Source organism: Asterias rubens, chromosome 5, assembly GCF_902459465.1.
Source record: "Asterias rubens chromosome 5, eAstRub1.3, whole genome shotgun sequence".
Classification (NCBI taxonomy): domain Eukaryota; kingdom Metazoa; phylum Echinodermata; class Asteroidea; order Forcipulatida; family Asteriidae; genus Asterias; species Asterias rubens.
In genome coordinates, this window is record NC_047066.1 from 10,031,707 (window position 1) to 10,051,295 (window position 19,589).

The 19,589-nt window shown below is 39.2% G+C and overlaps 2 protein-coding genes across 4 annotated transcripts; one reads left to right on the forward strand and one right to left on the reverse strand.

Annotated features, from left to right (window-relative positions):
* Positions 1–25: 25 nt before the first annotated feature.
* Positions 26–7,519, reverse strand: LOC117290349 (tryptase beta-2-like). Of its 2 annotated transcripts, none has more exons than XM_033771692.1 (9): positions 7,332–7,519; positions 6,527–6,590; positions 6,267–6,356; positions 5,777–5,893; positions 4,623–4,715; positions 3,871–4,066; positions 1,946–2,223; positions 1,127–1,278; positions 26–494 (listed from the first exon to the last, which is right to left on the reverse strand). In XM_033771692.1, exons 1-9 carry the CDS (start codon positions 7,410–7,412, stop codon positions 324–326), a joined length of 1,242 nt encoding a protein of 413 aa, XP_033627583.1. In that variant the 5' UTR covers positions 7,413–7,519; the 3' UTR covers positions 26–323. The 2 variants fall into 2 exon arrangements, with proteins under 2 accessions (XP_033627583.1, XP_033627582.1); XM_033771691.1 differs by having other exon boundaries at positions 5,765–5,893.
* Positions 7,520–10,683: 3,164 nt separating this feature from the next.
* Positions 10,684–18,624, forward strand: LOC117290918. Of its 2 annotated transcripts, XM_033772490.1 has the most exons (7): positions 10,684–11,021; positions 14,868–15,045; positions 15,603–15,677; positions 16,261–16,320; positions 16,917–17,180; positions 17,850–18,055; positions 18,350–18,372. In XM_033772490.1, coding segments are annotated over exons 2-7 (780 nt in total). In that variant the 5' UTR covers positions 10,684–11,021; positions 14,868–14,871; the 3' UTR covers positions 18,351–18,372. The 2 variants fall into 2 exon arrangements, with proteins under 2 accessions (XP_033628381.1, XP_033628380.1); XM_033772489.1 differs by having other exon boundaries at positions 17,850–18,624.
* Positions 18,625–19,589: the final 965 nt, after the last annotated feature.

Genomic DNA, 19,589 nt, shown 5'->3' on the forward strand with positions numbered 1-19,589 from the left:
TACATGATCAATGTGGGAGAATTTAACTCGACACATTTGGAGTTTTTGGAGTTTGGGAGGTTTTTTTTAAAGTGATGTTGTAAATTATTTGACTTGCATTGTAAGTAGGGTGCAGTCGTTTGTGTGTATTAAGTTTGTAAATTATGTTAATCGTACTTGACATCATTCGGTATTGTAAATATAAAAATTGAATGGAAAGAAATAAAAATATGAAGAAGAAAAAATAACTGGAAAACAATTTTGAGAGATGAGTTATTACTTTTTTGCCTCTCACTTATAATTAAAGAAAATGAATTTTTATACCTAGTGTGTATAACTCATTTTCAAGTCATCTTTTGGTGAAGCCATGTCACGTACTTGGACATTCTCGTGTAGACACCGGGATACTCTGGCTCCCCACAGCCCGCGCCGAAGCTAGTTGTTCCCACCAGATACCACTTGACGATACCAAACTCACCCAAAGAACTGCAGACTAGCGGACCACCAGAATCACCCTGAAGAACCAACACAATATTATTATTTCAACTAATATCCAATTGCCAAAATTTTAGATTGAAATTCATTATAATCGATTTAAACTAGTTGCAGCATGTTTTTAATCGACTTAAGGCACTGGAGACTATTGATAATTACTCAAAGTAATTGTTATCATAAAAACTGGATTCCAGTGCCTATAAAGGAACATTACAAACTTGGTTTTGCTAGCAAAAAAAGTTGCTGGCTGTGTAAGCACGTTATGTAATCCACCATATACATAAACTGTGGCAAACCTGTAGAAGTTCGAGATCGATCGGCCATCTGGGTCACGAGAGAATAGTGAAAAAACGATAACAAATTTTGCATTGCATCGATGCCAAAACAAAAATGAATAAAACGCTCTCTGGGCGATAGACTCCAAACGCGAAACTAGATTATTTATGTCTCATCAATTATTAAATTTCAGACAGAAATATTTCAAGGGATGTTTTCTACTATCATCATCAATAGACCGTTGTAAGTTTTATGTAAATCTGTGATCTTCACGATTTTTGTTTCTTACTAATTCTGTGACGTTCCTTTAAACGAAGACTACATATAAATTTGGAAAATAAATCAATGAATGTTTTACTTTCTGGTTAACACTTACCTGGCATGTATCAACGTGTCCTAGCAGTTGCAATGACTCTGATGCACAGATCATATTATCAGTGTATCTCTCGTATACCCCATCACACACTGACTGGGGTACAATAACAACTTGGGCAGCTTGTAAGTAGTACGGAAATCTACCACCAGATGCTATATACACAGAAAACAAGATGAAAGGCACTGGACACTATTGGTAATTACTCAAAATAATTGTACTCAAAAAAACTTACTTGTATAGTATTTTAAAAAAACATTGTGAGAAACGGCTCCCTCTGAAGTAACGTATAGTTTTCGAGAAAGAAGCAATTTTCCACTAAAATATTTGAACTTGATTTCGAGACCTCAGAATTAGATTTTGAGGTCCCAAAATCAAGCATCTGAAAGCACACAACTTCGTGTGACAAGGGTGTTTTGTCTTCCATTATTATCTCGCAACTTCGACGACCAATTGAGTTCAAAACTTCACAGGTTGGTTATTTTGTGCATTTTGTTGAGATACACCAAGTGAGAAGACTGGTCTTTAACCAAAGGTGTCCGGTGTCTTCAACTCTATCAAGCTAACCGGTGATAAAGTAGGTCTTATTCATACTTCAAAATTATAGCTCCACATACCTTGCAGAAAAATGTCATCTTTGTTGTTGAAACGTGCTCACGTGAAAGGCTCTCATTGGCTCTTAGAGTTTGCGTGCACTTGTCCATTGATTTGGCGGCCGATGACGCTATGTGCAACATCTATAACACTGTGGAGACAACTTGTTTTCCCTTTTTTGTTTTATCCTTGGTATCCATAAGGTAACGCAAATGAGCACAAACTCACCTAGTGATCCCCACCCACTGATATAACACTCCGATTGACTGTCAAACTCCGTCACTTGACCCTCTTCCTCCTCCTCCTGTTGTAAGCACACCGGGTAAACCCATTGGGATAAGGCAACTGGACTCGAGAGAACCATCACAGCGATGTCGTTGTTGTTCGTCAGTGAGTTGTAATGAGCGTGGACGTAAACCTTCTTGACTGTCCGAACCTGCTTGCCTCCCCTTTCTCGGATTGTACGGCCAAAGTACAGTCGCCACAAGTGCCTCGATTTGTACACTCTGTATGTTGAAGACGAAACCGTAAAGGCTATGTTACATCTAATTTAACTTCATCTAAAGGCACTGGACAATGGACACTATTGGTAGTTTCTCAAAAAAATTGTCAGCACAAAAACTTCTTAACGAGCAATGGAGAGCTGAGAAACGGCTCCTAGTTTTGATACAAAGAAGTACTATTTCTCACTCTATTTTCTTGCAACTTCGATGACAAATTGAGCCAACATTTTCACAAGTTTCTAATTTTATGCATATTATGTTGGGTTGCCGTCATGTTTGGTTGTCAAAGACCAGTATTCTCACTAACCATGACATTTTTATAAATTAATAACAAACCTGTGAAAATTTGGGCTCAATTGGTAACCGAAGTAGTAAGAAAATAACGAAAGAAAAAACACCCCTGTTAAGGAGTTTTCTCACAATGTTTTGCACTATCATCAGCTCTCTGCTGCCCGTTACCAAGTAAGTTTCGGTGTAATATAATTTGAGTATCAAACGTAGTGCTAACTGTGACTTTAGTTGATTAATGAGTGGGTGTTGTGGCTGAGCGGTTAAAGACAGTGGACACTATTGGTAATATTGTCAAAGACGAGTCTTCACAGTTGGTGTATCTCAACATATGCATAAAATAACAAACCTGTGAACATTTGAATTCAAACGGTCGTCGAATTTGCGAGATAATAATGAAAGAAGAAAAAACCCTTGTGTCATGAAGTTGTGTGCTTTCTGATGCTTGATTTCGAGACCTCAAAACAAAAATTTATTCTAAACTTGAGGTCTCGAAATCAAATTCGTGGAAAATTACTTCTTTCTCGAAAACTACGTCACTTCAGAGGGAGCTGTTTCTCACAATGTTTTATACCACCAACCTCTCCCCATTACTCGTAATCAAGTAAGGTTTTATGATGATAATTATTTTGAGTAATTACCAATAGTGTCCACTGCCTTTAAGATCATCAAACTCAAGCTATGGAGTTTCTGATCAGCAGAGGGATGTTTACATCTATGACAGCGCAAATTTGCACAGAGATTTTGCCAAAAATGTATAACCTTTGCACCATTGTAGATATTTTCAAAGATCTTGCAGAAAGAAATGAAGGACTTTTTTCCAAAAGAAATACATAAACGTTATAATATCGATGTCTTATAACGCACGTATCTACCAATAAGGATATACTCAAGGCACTTATTTTTACAGAAAGATATAGGTTATTGAAGTTATGAATTCTGAGACTCGATTATAAATGTTTACAAGGTGCTACTGTGCATTCAGGCCACAGGCAGGAAAACCGGGGCAAACCCCCTTCTCTTTTCGATAAGTGCACTGGGGTGGATTTCACAAAGGTAGTCCCAACTTAGGACTAGTCCTAGGCAATGCTAAGAGATAGGACCGGTCCTAAGTTAGGACCAGTAACTCCTATCTCTTAGCATTGCCTAGGACTAGTCGTAAGTTAGGACTACCTTTGTGACATCCACCCCAGGGTTCTTTTACGTGCGTTACACACGACACAGGACCAACGGCTTTACGTCCCATCCGAAGGACAAAGTAATAGTTAAGTGTCTTGCTTATTAATACTAGGACACAAGTGTCACGACTGGGATTCGAACCTTCTTCTGATAAAAATGAGAGGGCATTAGCCATTATCTTACACACAGTGGGCTGCGGTGACAACGTGTTTCGGCGAGACGAGCGTACCTCCGCAGGTAAATTCAAACCAAGCCATTTGCCAGAACCGGTATCTGAGCTGGACCTGCCATGGGTGGTCCTCAATAGACGCTATAGCTCCGCCTATGATACGATACATATCTTTTTGGATAATGCCGCAAGTACTGGCGAGATTTGGTACTTCACAAAGGGGGAGGAATAGAAAACATGATTGAGAAACAAGTATCTCAAACTTGAAATGCAAGAAATAAAATGTGGCTAGAATGTTATCATTTTGGAATAAAGTATATAGTTCAGATCATAATAACTTTGGGCCTTTTCTAAACAAAATTTGAAGGCACTGGACACCTTTGGTTATTGTCAAAGACCAGTATGCTTACTTGGTGTATACCAACTTATGCATAAAATAACAAATCTGTGAACATTTTGACTCAATTGGTCATCGAAGTTGCAAGAGAACAATGAAAGAAAAACACCCTTTTTGCACAAAATGTGTGTACTTTCAGATGCCTAAATTAATAAATTGTTTCAGGCCTGAAGTCTTCTGCGTGAGAAATTACCTCATTCTCAAAAACTACGTTACTTCAAAGGGAGCCTTTTCTCACAATGTTTTATACTATCAACAGCTCTCCATTGCTCGTTACCAACTAAGTTTTGTATGGTAACAGTTATTTTGAGTAATTACCAAACGCGTCCAGTGCCTTTAACATAATTATTAGTTCATTATTATACGTACTTCGACAAACGCTGCCCTTCCACATTGATGTGCATATACATGTACAAGTTTCAGCTTCGAGAGTCCCGCCATTGCCACATACTTTGATGCAATCTGTTCAACGAGAATAATTTGAGGTTTTAAACTTGTATTAATTGTATATTTTTTATTGTATTCACTCTATTCCAAATAATTATTGGTGCAGTGGCATAACTATATAGGGAGGGTACACTGCAACTTCTGGGGTATTAAAATTTACACCACGGGTGCTGTCACATAGATACCGAAAAGAGAATCAAAACTAACGTCTTATTGGTTGTTAAAATAACACAAACGTATTAGTGTTGTTTAAACACCATAATGGTGTTAATTTTGATTCTCTTTTCGGTACCTATTTATGTGACAACACCCGTGGTGTGTGAATTTAACACCCCAGTTTTTGCAGTGTATATGATGGGGAGCACGTGTTCCCACCACTGATGCCCGTGCCACCCCTTGCCCCCCCCATTTGAAACCTTGAATTTTGTGTTAATACCTTTTATAAGCTTTAATGTAAATAATAATATCAATGTTTTGTTTCCACTTACCAGAGAATGTAATTGTTTTAACTTTGAACATAATGTGGACATGGTACATCAAGAGTGCTGAAAGGGGGATTATATTCATAATAATAATAATTAAGTGAGATATTAATTGAGATACAAACGGAAACTGCAGTGTTAATTGGTCAGAATCACCCCCCCCCCCCCCCTCCCCCTTCTAGAAACAAATGGTGCACCCCATGAATTCCATAATGCAGGAAGTTTCCACTGGTTACTGGCTGAATTCCAAAAAGGTTTGGTTAACGGGCAGGGCATGGAGGTGTGTTGGGAACCTAAGAACCTATAGCACAGGCTTGCCAGCAAGACATCTGGAAGAAAGCTATACAAAGAACAGATGACTCCACATTATCAGAGGGTAGTACATGTTTATATGTCCGTACATTATTGTGCACGTATGAGTGCAAATCTGTCAGCTCCTTACAAACGCCTCCACGGCCCTGGGGCTTGATCCCCCCCCCCCTCTCAGATATGCGGGATGGTCCAATCTAGGATACCAAGGACTTTGACTCCCCCCTGATATCATTTAACTTTGGAGAAAAATGTGGAATACCTTTAGATTACCTTCAGGCTTACCACATGTTTCCTCATCTGTACCGTCATGACACTCCTTTAGACCGTTACACACTTTCATTTTATTGATGCATCGTCTGCTGCCATCACACGCAAACTGGAAACTCCTGCATTGACGTACTATGAAATAACCAGGACATTAACAAAGGATCCAACAGGATTATCATATGGCCTTAATATTTAGGAGAGGAAAATATGCCACAATAAGTGAAGAGGGTCATAGTAAATACCCCTAAAATGTATGACCATAAAAAACGTATTTGGTGTAAGGCTAGCGAAGAATCCGACTTCCACGTTGGAACAAATAATAAAAGAGAGGGATTTATATTACGTATAGGGCCTAAACGTATCAGTCAATTAAACAAAACAAAACAAAACAAATTCTTGAAGAAGGACGGTCTATAAGACCGAACAGCGACGAGATTACTTCTCGACGTTTCAAGTAGTGTCTTCAGTTGATATTCAGATATACACAGACAAACAATTTAGTTACCACTGCATGTTGGACCAACCCAGTTCCCCCAACAAATGCATTTGCACTGTGCCCTGTCCAGCCGTCCACGAGAACACCGAAGGATACACGCTGCAGAGAAATAAAGACAATTTTAAGTGGAGTTTGAAGCTTTGCATGGTGTGAACAATATTTTTAAAAAGCTCAGGGCTTCAAACGAGAGGACGGAGCCCGAAGCCGAATCCAAAGCCGAAGCCGTAGATGTGAAAAAGGCCCTATAGGCAAACATGGATTGAGCTTACCGGCTCTTTGTGGACGTAGACCGAACAAATCCTGAAGACTGATTTGATCAGATGATCCCAGCTCCTAAAAATAAAACAAAACCCACCTTATTATTCAATACCTTAAAGGCAGTGGACACTATTGGTAATTACTCAAAATAATGATTAGCATAAAACCTTTAATGGTGACCAGTAATGGGGAGAGGTTGATGGTATAAAACATTGTGAGAAACGGCTCCCTCTGAAGTGCCATAGTTTTCGAGAAAGAAGTAATTTTCCACGAATTTGATTTCGAGACCTCAGATTTAGAACTTGAGGTCTCGAAATCAACCATCTAAACGCACACAACTTCGTGTGACAAGGGTGTTTTTCTTTCATTATTGTCTCGCAAGTTCGATGATCGATTGAGCTCAAATGTTCACAGGTTTGTTATTTTATACATATGTTGATATACACCAACTGTGAAGGCTAGTCTTTGACAATTACCAATAGTGTCCACTGCCTTTAAAATAAAGACCTTCACCACAAAGAAAAACTATCGGCACAAAAAAGGTGGGTTTCTATTCGAACTACCCCCTGAAGGTACTTTTGGGCGTAGGGCCAAGAAGCGGATGGATTACATCGTATAATTTGCACTACTTATGGGGGATAGGGTGGACCATGGAGGAAGAAAAATGGTGGACAGTGACAACAATAATGAGGAAAATGACCCCTCTCCCCTGTAATACGACACCAATTTGCCCCATAAATAGTACGCTGGACTCCCTCCGCTTCGGGAGTCTAGCGTTTTTATATGGGGCCATAAAAAGACACTGAACAAACTTACCGATTCTTTGGTTAAATCAAGGGTTAAAATACTTCTAACTACAGTCACGCACAACACCAAGACGTGCATCGAAATCCTCATAACTATATTCTTCGATTCATAGTTTTCGAACAATAAGAACAGTGCCAAATTCACAACGTTATATCCCTCACGCAATGAACTCAGGCCGCACGTATTTTGCTTTTGCATTAAGCCATCGATTCCACTGAATTAGGGTTATCAGACCCAATCCAGTCGGATTTGTAAAGGTATTTGTGGCCCCAACAAATGAAAGAAGACATAACAGTGGTTTTTCAAAATTGTGTTATGCAACGTCGTCGGGGAAATTTAGTTTCCATTGATTCGACTGTGGTATGTTTCGTTATGCCCGCCCCGTCATCTGACAGACAAAGGTTCGATTCCTTGCTGGTATGTTTGGCTGATGTTCCTGGCTAAATGTGAGGGTTTACATGTGGGTTTAGGTCAAAGCATGCTTAAAAGAAAGTCATGCTTTTGACTGGAAGAGAGATGGGGAGGGGCTATAGGCCCTACTCAACTGCCGGTGTGGCAGGAGATTCTGTGGTGCCCCCCCGGACCCCCCCCCCCATATGGCAAAGTGTAAACTTCTTCTGGAGCGCCCCGTTTCTCGCAGCAGACACATCAGACAGTACTCTCTTACGATCGCTAAATCGCAACCATTGTAACAAGTGTTCCTCAAGATTAGATTAGTTAATCTGATAATCATAAGAAACGCTGATCCACATTGATCTACAAACATGGTGTTTGTGTCTAAATCTAGACCATTTTAAAGCCAGTGGACACTATTGGTAATTGTCAAAGACTAGTCTTCTCACTTGGTGTATCTCAACATATGCATAAAATAACAAACCTGTGAACATTTGAGCGCGATCGGTCGTCGGAGTTGCGAGATAACTATGAAAGGAAAAAACACCCTTGTCACACGAAGTTGTGTGCTTTCAGATGCTTGATTTCGAGACCTCAAGTTCTAAACTTGAGGTCTCGAAATCAAATTCGTGGAAAATTACTTCTTTCTCCAAAACTACGTCACTTCAGAGGGAGCCGTTTCTCACAATGTTTTATACCATCAACCTCTCCCCATAACTCGCAATCAAGAAAGGTTTAATGATGATAATTATTTTGAGTAATTACCAATAGTGTCCACTGCCTTTAAACATTCGAAATTGTCCGGAGATAGGCCGTACTCTTTGTCCCACGATGACATTCAAACAGATGTGAATTAAACTCCGGCTTTACTAAAATACGAGATTATGCGCTTTCGGTTTATAACGGAATACGTTTTCGTCGCACTCGACGTATTTGTCAGCGAGGAATTGTCAATTTAATTAAATTTAATTGAGTTTTTGTTTATAGGTGGAAATATATCAACAACAAAAAACTAGCAAAGGCATAAAAACTATACGGCTATGTGCAAACACGAAATGCATATTAAGTAAACCTCGATTTTCTACACGAAACGAGGGTCTAGCAAATAAAGCTACACGACGAGTCGAGTAATTAATTATAGACATGGCGGACAATATCGAGTGTCGAATGGTAAAATGTTATAAATTAGGCCGTGTCCACATTGGCGATTATACAGCTACTCTTTAAATGCTAAAGAGTGAAATAACACTCTTTGAAGAGCCATATGAGGGACAACTCTTTTTTGAGTGGTCTTCCACTCTTTCAGATTGAATTGTGCAAGTTTTTGAGTGATTTTTCACTCTGTCCTGGAGTGAAACCCCTCTAAAAGAGTTAAATAACCACCACTCTTTTTAAAGAGCCATGTGAAGGACAACTCGAAACGTAAAGAGTGGTGTTTTTACTCTTTAATTTTAGAGAGTATGACTACGGCTAGATTTCCGCGTCATCATGCATTGAAGTATAGGACGTCATTAGCCGTAGCTAGCTGAAGACGCCAATTCGGATACGGCACAACCCTCTTAAAAGAAGAAGAAAAAAAAGTCGGCTAGTTACGAGTTCGTTGTATTAGCTCTGATCTATACAAGTGTTTTGTGCCAGTGCAGATATTTAAGTCACGTAAAAAACACCCAGGCAAACCATTAAAACCAGGACACTGCGAACAATGTCTCCGAAACTATTTGCATTCAAGTTCACCCACAACCGCAACCGGTAACGACAACAATAGAATGGATCAATTTATAATTTCAAAACGCGGGTCTTGACTTAATAACTTTGATGAATCAAACTGTGCTTAAAATTTATGTGAAGGTTGAACTATTTATTATTCTAAACATTGTGCACCACAGTATACTGCATGATACTGCAACAGGAAAATCGATATTATTTTACGCATGGCCAAGCAATAATCTGCAAAAAAATATGAATTTTGCATATAGATTGTTGGTTAATATTAAAACCGAAATATATTTGATCTGAAGCAGGTGTGCTGACTGTGTAATTACACTGCCAAATTCGGACAGTGACGTCACGAGGGGTGACTGTGGTGTGTAGCTTTCTAAACTGTTTGTTGGTGTTCAATTGTACAGTTAGGAAGTTAGTAACGTTTTTGATCGTTTCAACATTTCTTGGAGCCTCCAGTTACGTGTGAGGGAAACACATTCCAGCATGGTTTTAAACTTTTTGTTAAAGATTTTTTTTTCAGGGGAAGATATAGCCTACGTTTTTTATCACTCTGTGAATTAATGGCAATACAAACTTTTAGACAGAAGCTTGCACCAGCTTTCGATTGAGAACCGTTTCAATTCGATCGAAGTAACGTAGTTTTGGAAAAAAGACAAAAGTTGTTATTCGCTCCCAAGAATTGAAAAGCGTTACCTTATTACGCTTCTCGGATTGTGTATTCCCAACGAGGGATTACTCTTCGTGGGACTCAATCACACCGGGTTGCAGCGATATCTCTAATACGCTACCACCGTATGAAATGCAATTTTCACATGTTGGTTAATAGTACATCTATATTTTAAAGGGTTGAAACAAAGACCAAAGGCCTTTAGTTCCCTTTAAGACGGTGAAACCTTTAAAGCATTAGATCGTTAAGAGATCATATCATTTCATGGGTTGGTCTAGGGCTGTCGTAAAGGGCGGGCTGAAGCTTTGTTCAACCATTGGAGAAAAGTTGGAGAGGGTCGCTCCAAATAGTAGCTGTTATTTTCAACTTGTGGTAAATATTTTTGCCCAAACCTTTTGTTTCCCACATGGTTCATTCTTCCTATTCAGTTAATCCTCCCACTGTATCAGCCACACGCCCCGCCCACATTGCCATCCCCGTCCACACTCGGTCATTAAATTGATCGTTGCTGCAAACATGCGCATAATGGTCACGTTTTCATTGCAGTTTAATAAAAAGATCTGAACCGAACCGCGGCTGACGGGTAGAACATTTTCTACCCACGTTCGAAATCTTATTATAGGGCAGTGTTTTCCCCTGCCATATGGCGCAGTGAAAATCGACCAAACCAGCCGTGTAGCAGTGGATCATTAGTGGTGAGTGGGTACAGCATTAAACTCGACGAGGAAGTCAGGCTTGCGTGGTTCATCATTCAGCATACATCCCGCATGTAATAACAAGAAGACATAATATTTTCATTGTAACATTGTCTGCTGATAGCAATCGCCATCAACTGAGTCGCCTCATCCTCACACAGCACATCACTAAAGCAGCCCCATTAACGGAGCGTGAGGCACTTCAGTAAGAACCAGTCACTGGTAAGAACATTGTCATTGTCTTAGTAATTAAAGACATTGGACATTATTAGTAATTGTCAAAGACCAGTCTTCTTTGTGTATCTCAACATGTGCATAAAATAACGAACCTGTGTAAATTTGAGCTCAATTGGTCGTCGAAATTGTGAGGTAATAATGAAAGAAAAAACACTGTCACACGAAGTTGTGTGCTTTCAGATGCTTGATTTCGAGACCTCAAATTCTAAATCTGAGGTCTCGAAATCAAATTCGTGGAAAATTACTTCTTTCTTGATAACTGCCTTCAGAGGGAGCCGTTTCTCGCAATGTTTTATACTGTCAAGGTTTTATGCTAATAATTATTTTGAGTTATTACCAATAGTGTCCACTGCCTTTAACGCCGCCTGTCGAGTGTTGCATGATGATAGAGCAAGGGCTCATTTGTTCTATGATTATGAAGCACTGCAACAAGTCTACAGTAAGGATCAACTGTTTCTGATTTTTTGTTACTTCATCAGTTTTTTTTTTTGTACCAAGTTGAATCTGTAAAAACTGTATGCTAGAATCGGTATTGTGCATTATGTTCATTATGTCTACAAAAATAATGTGCGTGAACTACGATACATTAATATTTTGGATAATTTATAATTTAAGCGTTCTTGTGAGGGGGGGGGGGGCAGCCCGTTACAAAAAAAGGGTGCGTGCAACAGGTGTGCAAAATGGGTGGATACCTGTTTCGATTTTTCTGGTCCCAATTTTGCAAAACCATTTGAAAAACTTGCTTGCCACAAAAACTTGGGTGGCACAAGATAAAAAAACTTGCTTAGAAGACACACATGGTACCAAGTAAACATCACATTAAAAATCTGTTTAGTATGCAAGTCGCCAGACACCCAAGTCTTGAAGGCCACTTCAAGGTGTTGGCTACAATTATCTATTTTTTCAGAGTCCGTTGCCACCTACTCCTAAGGCTGAAACAGGGTTACCCCTTTTACAGTCCATCGAATGTAGGCTTGGGTATCATCAATCCGAAGTCTGGCCGGTAGAGTAGAAAGCACTACCTCCCCACCACTACACACTGTTGCTTAGCAGTTGCTGAGCAGAGAATGCTGCTAAACAGCTTTATTACGAAATTGAGCCCAATCGTAAAACATCACTTTAGATTCACTCGCTGAGTGACTTGATCTTTGGCGATTATGTGTCCGTTCCCATGGCAATGTTTTATTCTGAGAGGGCAAACTCAGGTCTGTTAACATGGCAACAGGTTGCCCTACTGTTGCATTCAGGCAGTGAGGTCGACTACAGTGGCACCATTAATAGAAGGAGAGGTTAATGTTGACGGTAAAAAAGGACCAGCAAAACATTTGTTCTTCTTCTGTGTATACTTTGTTTATCTCAAACCAATATAGTGAGTGCTGTCAACAGTGAGAGATATTATTCTATGTATTCAGCTGGCTTATTATTAGTCCACAAACGAATACAGAATCGATTGTGGCGTGTTGCCTTTTGCTGATGGTTTGGCGCTTTTCCTAACACTATTCAGGTTTTCAATTTGTACAGATGACTATTAATGGTAAATGATGTAGGCCTAAATATGCACACCGGCGCGATGCCACGCGTCTACACGTAGGTCTACTCATAAAACAACACCCTGCATAGTTCTCGTAGACAATCTGAATAAAGAGTATGACAATTATTTAGGCCTTCATCAAAACTACATAGGCCCTAAACATAATTGAATATCACTTAAGTGACGAAGTATAAAGGGAAGGTACACGTTTGGTAATATTACTCAAAACAAATATTAACTTAAAAACTGACTTGGTAACGAGCATTGGAGAGCTGTTGATAGTATAAAACATTGTGCGAAACGGCTCCCTCTGAATTGAGAAAGAGGTAATTTCCCACTTCTTGTCAGAAAGCACACAACTTCGTGTGACAAGGGAGTTTTTTCTTTCATAATTATCTCGCAACTTCGACGACAAATTGAGCTCAAATTTTCACAGGTTTGTTATTTTATGCATAATGTTGAGATACAGCAAGTGAGAAGACTGGTCTTTGACAATTACCAATAGTGTCCATTGTCTTTAAACTAGACAAATTATAGACCTTCATCAAAAATTCACAAACATATAAAATATCATTCAATGCATCTGATGAAGCATCAAGCTTCAGTTCTTATCGTCAAAAAGCCTAAATATTTGTCAGTGACAAATATTTACAACTACATACACATAATATAATATCACAAGTATCAAGCATCATAGTTCAAGCTTCAAAGTTCATAGTTGTGAAACTATAAAAAAGTGATAATTAAAGTGATGAAGAATCAACATTTATGTTTTTCTTTCTGACGTCTTTATGTCTGACACTGTCAAAATGACGAATCATCATATTATCAATCATCATTAAAACATTCTATAAAAATATACTCTCTTATTAAACAGCTACCTGAGCGGAATGTTTTCAACAGAAATGGTATTTTTACTTGTTTATTAGATTGTTCACCATTTTAATGTAATTTTGATATTTTTGTGTACACTTCTGAACTTTTCGTAATTATCGACTAAAAAATCAGGCCCCTACCTAAAGGTTTTTTGAAAAACTAAAAAACACTTCTGCAGTTGAGAGCGGGCGTCAAAGGACAATGCCGCTGACGTCATTTGTGGGAGTTTGCTTTGTTATACATCCACGCTGCAACAAAGCGGCTTTATCTACTTATGACGTTTTGAGAGTGATTACGTAACAGGGCTTTTCGCAAATCTCGCAGAAAAGCTGTGAATAAGGGCATACAAAATGATTGTTTTTTTACACAATTGAAATTTATTTATAATCATATGACTCGATTTCCTTATTCATCGAAAACATTTTAAGTGGAATTCAGCAAAGTTCACGACTTGACATTTTCGTTCAAGCAGGTTTAAGCTTACCAACATTGCATCATACAATTACTTGACGTAATTAATTTGTGCATTTATAGTACCATTATAAGGTCCTTACAGTTGGTGGGCAGTTTGCAACAGGTAATCCTATTTTCTCAGCCGTCTGGCCATTTATTATGTTTTTAAATTAAATTCCTGTATACATCAAAGGTCAAAAAGGAATACAGCTCTTCAAAGATTATCTTTTTTTATTAATAGCCCTACTTTACAAAAACAATTCATTTTTAAATGCCCGAAATATTCATTACAAAAACTGTTGCCACCGAAAATGTTGAGCCATTGGACATAATACTAAATCAAAAAGGATGATTTGTGGATGCAATATCAGTACAAGTTTTGGTCAAAAACTGACCCGTCTCCTGTTTAACCAATATTTTGGAAGCAGTCGATGGGTCGCGTGTCATCACGCTACTGCGTTGCGTTTTTTTGCAGGTTTTCCCGAATTTCCCAGAATGGCAGCGAAAGAGCACGAACTTGCTTTTTGATGACCTCGGGGGGGGGGGGGGGGGGGTGGGTAACTGATTTTGTGCACGCAGAGTGTTTGCACAACGCGGAACGCATCTCCCGGAGAATGCGCGCCTCCCATTTCATTTGTGCACAATTTTGATCCCTGTGGATGATGCGCTGCGCGTTGTGCAAAGCATGGGATTTAAGCGCTGCGCGTTGTGCAGAGCAGAGATCTTGGATGTCTTGCTATTTAACGTCGTGTCGAGAAAATGAAAGAAGAATGACCCAGGCAAGGTGATTTGTCCAGAGTTTATCTCTTGAATATTTATATTCCATTAGCCAATCACGACACGTCTGAGAGCAAGATATTAGCATAAAAACAAAACCCGGGAAATCGGAGCATCTTGCACTTCGTGGACTCCATGCATGCACTGTCACCGGGCATGAATTAATAAGTGTCTTTTTTTTTACTGTCTTGAAGCACTATGCGCCTTCCCATTTGGACACAACGACTGTTGGCTGTAGTGTTTATTGGGTTGGCTGCGATATGTGGAATCATAGAGGCAACACACTGGCAGTACAAGGAAACAGGAAACAGTAAAGATATGCATGGCGGTGTTCCCATGGGCATACTAAATGACAACTGCGATAATGGCAAGGTAATTAATAGATCTAACGTGAGTAGTTTCATACAAAATGCTTCAGTCTTTGAAAACGTTTAGGCCTACTGTTTGTGTGAAATCTTTGTGTCACTTATCCCTTGGACTCGAGTCAGAGTCGCTAATTTCACCATAGAGCCTCAGCAAGATCTCCAATTCCTTGCATGCTCTATGATTTCACTGACATCCGACTTGGCTTCTTGACGGGAAAATGACTTGAGAATTTACTTGAATTCATTACGGCAATACAATCATGTACAATAATGACTGCAACTTCACTTGACTTCCTTGAGAAATATTACTTGCACAACGCTGAATTCATAATGGGGAGAGACGTAACCCCTAACGAATTAATTAAGACAGTGAATGAAACTTCGTGATTTCGACGGTTACGCTTGGGTGGTCATTTTGAAAGCCGCCTCAGTGCATTAGAAGAAAAAATCCCAAACACTCTAATTCAAACTTATGCTACCATCGGGAAAGCCACGAGCGCCTTGACATTTTTTATGTTTTGAAATTACTGCAATCAATCATCGTTTGTCTTTTTGTATCTGCAGGACAGACTGTGGGTTGATTACGACGGCGCGAAGGAAGACTACCTGTGTCCGGGGTTGCATTGGGTCAGCAATACGGTAAAATACACTGTAAACCAAGCCCATTGTGTGTAGTCTTGGCTCAATTCGTTATTATAAATCTTACATTGTGGTATCTTCTACTACATATGCGTGTACATTGTATTAACTTCAAATTATGGTTTTATTTAGTCAGCATGGTTTGAATGCTGAAAAGCCACATAATCTTATTACAGTAGGTTTAGTGTTGCTCCTGAAGAGCCTGTTCATGGAGCTGCTAAATAAGGGCCAGTGAAAGTCAAGGTTACAACTTTGATCCATGGTGGACAACCTCAGGAACTGAAGACAACAGAGACAGGGGGCCCCAGTTGTATGAAAGTGTATAATTCTCACATTATGAATGGGATTTGCAGGGCCCAATTGCATATAACTGTTTTACAGAAAATATTGCTTAGCAGATGTTTTTTGCTGAGCCAGGAGTATGGGGCGCCAGTCACAGTTTAATCTAAACTCGAAATGATGGTGGTATCGTGGTTACGCTAAGCAAGAATAAGATTGTTCAGTGCAAAATAATCAAATGGTAAGTTTTTCCTTTATGTTGATGATACTGATTTATCTTTTTGTGTGTCTTATAATTCTACAGAACATTAACGCCCGAAACGAAGCGCCATTTTCCTCCTGTCAAACAACCGATCTGGATCCAGTAAGTATTTCAAATGGTGTAAATGTTAACCTTATTAAAAAAAGGTCTGGTTGTACTTAAAGGCAGTGGACACTATCGGTAATTACTCAAATAATTATTAGCATAAAACCTTTCTTGGTTGATGGTACAAAACATTGTGAGAAACGGCTCCCTCTGAAGTGCTATAATTTTTGAGAAAGAGGTAATTTGCCACGAATTTGATTTCGAGTCCTCAGATTTAGAACTTGAGGTCTCGAAATCAACCATCTAAACGCACACAACTTCGTGTGACAAGGGTGTTTTTTCTTTCATTATTATCTCGCAAGTTCGATGACCGATTGAGCTCAAATTTTCACAGGTTCGTTATTTTATGTATATGTTGAGATACACTAACTTTGAAGGCTAGTCTTTGACAATTACCAATAGTGTCCACTGCCTTTACAGGTAGAGCCCAACTAAACATGGTTGTTATTTTATGCATATGTTGGGATACAAAGTGAGGTTATACTGTTTTTTATTTTTACACTTACCAAAAGTATACCATTTAGTTTGTATTCAAGTTTTAGTTTCTGTATAAAGTGTTATTTTCTATTTTCTGATTGATGCTTTCTTCACAGCCATTACATGTATGCATGTATCAAGTCATTGAGTACCGTGATCCTATCCCGACTAACGGAGCACATCGCCCTCTATGGGCCAAGTATGGAGAGTACCAATACCTACCCAAACAGCGATGGTTACATAATCTAGAGCATGGTGCCGCAGTCTTTTTATATCATCCCTGTGCTGACCCAACCGAGGTGGAAGAACTGAAAAGGATAGCTAGATCGTGCTTGTGGAAACATATTATAACACCATTCAGAGAATTGTCCAGAGAAACGGTACGAGTCAGGGAGTAAAAGTGGTGCCTTGTTGCGAAATTCCCTTGTTGGCATGTGGTCAGGGCCCAACTTCATAAAGCTAATATTAATGAGCAGACATTTTTGCTTTAGCAAATTTCTTTGATACACAAGAAATGACCAGGGTACCAGTCGCAGCAATGTTAATTGTATGGAATTCTGACTGGTAACACATTTTTGCTAAGCAAAAGTTGTTTGTGCTAAGCAAGCTTTTGTGCTAACACAGGGTGCCAGACTAGATTGCAGATTGGGTTGCGCTACATTTGGACTGAAAATGGCATCCAGCAACCAAAGATAAAACTGGTCCCTCTATGTCGCAACTATCTCAGTACAAAGCTCTGCTTTTGGTGAATGCAAAGCCCATCATGTACCGACTGTACACAACAGTCAGCCTTTCAACTATCTGACCAATTTATATCTACCATGGTTTTCATATTATTGAACTTGCACAATGAAAAGAGTTTCATACACTTCTGAGTCGTCACAGATCAGAAAGTATTCCCACTTACATTTCAATTCTTTAAAGTGCTCCCCTACAATGTTTCAAATCCAACCTTCTTTTGGCTGGCATCGACAAACAACTTGATGCTAATGCACTTTGAGTGAAGTGTTAACCATTGAATGTTTGCTTTTGTGTTCCTCATTTGGCAGCCCTTCGCCGTTCTCGCATACGGCTGCAAGCTCATTCTTCCCCGTGTCGATGAAGCGCTTACCGAAGAGTTTCTGCAAGACCACGCCTTGAACGCTCCCGAGAGTAGTAATGATGAAGACGGGCAGTTTGATGAAGGCCTTTTCGTTCCAGCAAGGCATCTTCTGCATTATGAGGACAGAAGTACCATTTGTCATAGTGATACATGGTAGGCACTTTCTTCAAAATGTGACCACAAACTTTTATATCTGTCAATTTCAATTGAATCAAACAAATGAAGTCATCACAATTATTCGGATAACAACCAGGGCTCAGTTTCATAAAGCCTGTAAGCACAAAAACCTGCTAACCACAGATACATCTGGCTCACCAGAAACAAGTTACCGGCCAACATTCCACATGGTATGTCCACATAAAATAAAGCACTAAAGTCAACTTCAACTGAGTAAAAGAAAAGTTAAAATCTTTGTAAATTGTCACTTGTTTCTTTTCCTTTCTATAGAACTGGCAACATCTGGAGTGTGGCTCACAGAACTCATGCACTAGACTGTATTAGTTATTAAGTGACCTTGTTTCAGCCAACCAGAATACTAGCTTAGAGGCGTGTGATAATCCCAGATATGATTCAAATCTAATTTGCAAATGTCTGATTTGGAAACCACGTTTGATCTGTCTTATTAAAGACCCTGGATACTATTGCCAAATGTCAAAGACCAGTCTTCTCACTCGGTGTATCTCAACATATGCATGAAATAACAAACCTTTGAAAATTTGAGTTCCAATTGGTTGACAAAGTTGCGACATAATAATGAAAGAAAATACTCCCTTGTCAAATGAAGTTGTGTGCTTTCAGATGTGCTCGAGTGCTTGATTTTGAGACCTCAATATCTAATTCTGAGGTCTCGAAATCAAATTCGTGGAAAATTACTTCTTTCTCAAAAACTATGTTACTTCAGAGGAAGCCATTTCTCACAATGTTTTATACTATCAACAGCTCCCCATTACTCGTTACCAAGTAAGGTTTTATGCTAATAATTATTTTGAGTAATTACCATTAGTGTCCACTGCCTTTATTATAAGAAAGTGTACTGAAGCAGCATCTAGCAACAGCGTTCAACATTCTCCTGCTGAAGAGGATCAGAGCATACTGATCCAAATGTTGAGTTGTCAACCACCGATTTTTTTCAGGAACAATCAGGGGTGGAAATTGCCACTAGCCCGCTAGCCTGGGACTACCAGATTTACAGCCGGGCTACTGATTTTTCCAGTTTGATAGCCCGACGGGCTAGTGGAAAAATAATGCAAAAATCATCATCACAAACAATAAAGAACTATGCTATTGGTGTATTGTAAAGTTTGAGCCGTGAAGCGAGACATAATGTGGCTTTCGGGCTACCAAAATCTCATCAGGGCTACTTTAAATTATTGGTTACTAGCCCTGCTGACTACCATGGAAATACACTTCATTTCTACCCCTGATTACAACCTCACTCAAAAGCGATTAATAAACATGGTGCTACAGCAAACCTCACCTAATTATACTCCCACCTAGCAAAGTTTCAAATCCTGCTAATACGAAAATGTCAAAAGTGAACCAGCCAAACACACTGCTTGTATAACAGATGTTAAATTTGCATCGGGGATAAAGAATATTAGTTTTTTGTTTTTTACCCATACACCGATGTGTGTTAGCACTGTATACTCAGTACTTTCCCATGCGATAAAGGCCTGAACCGAAGTTG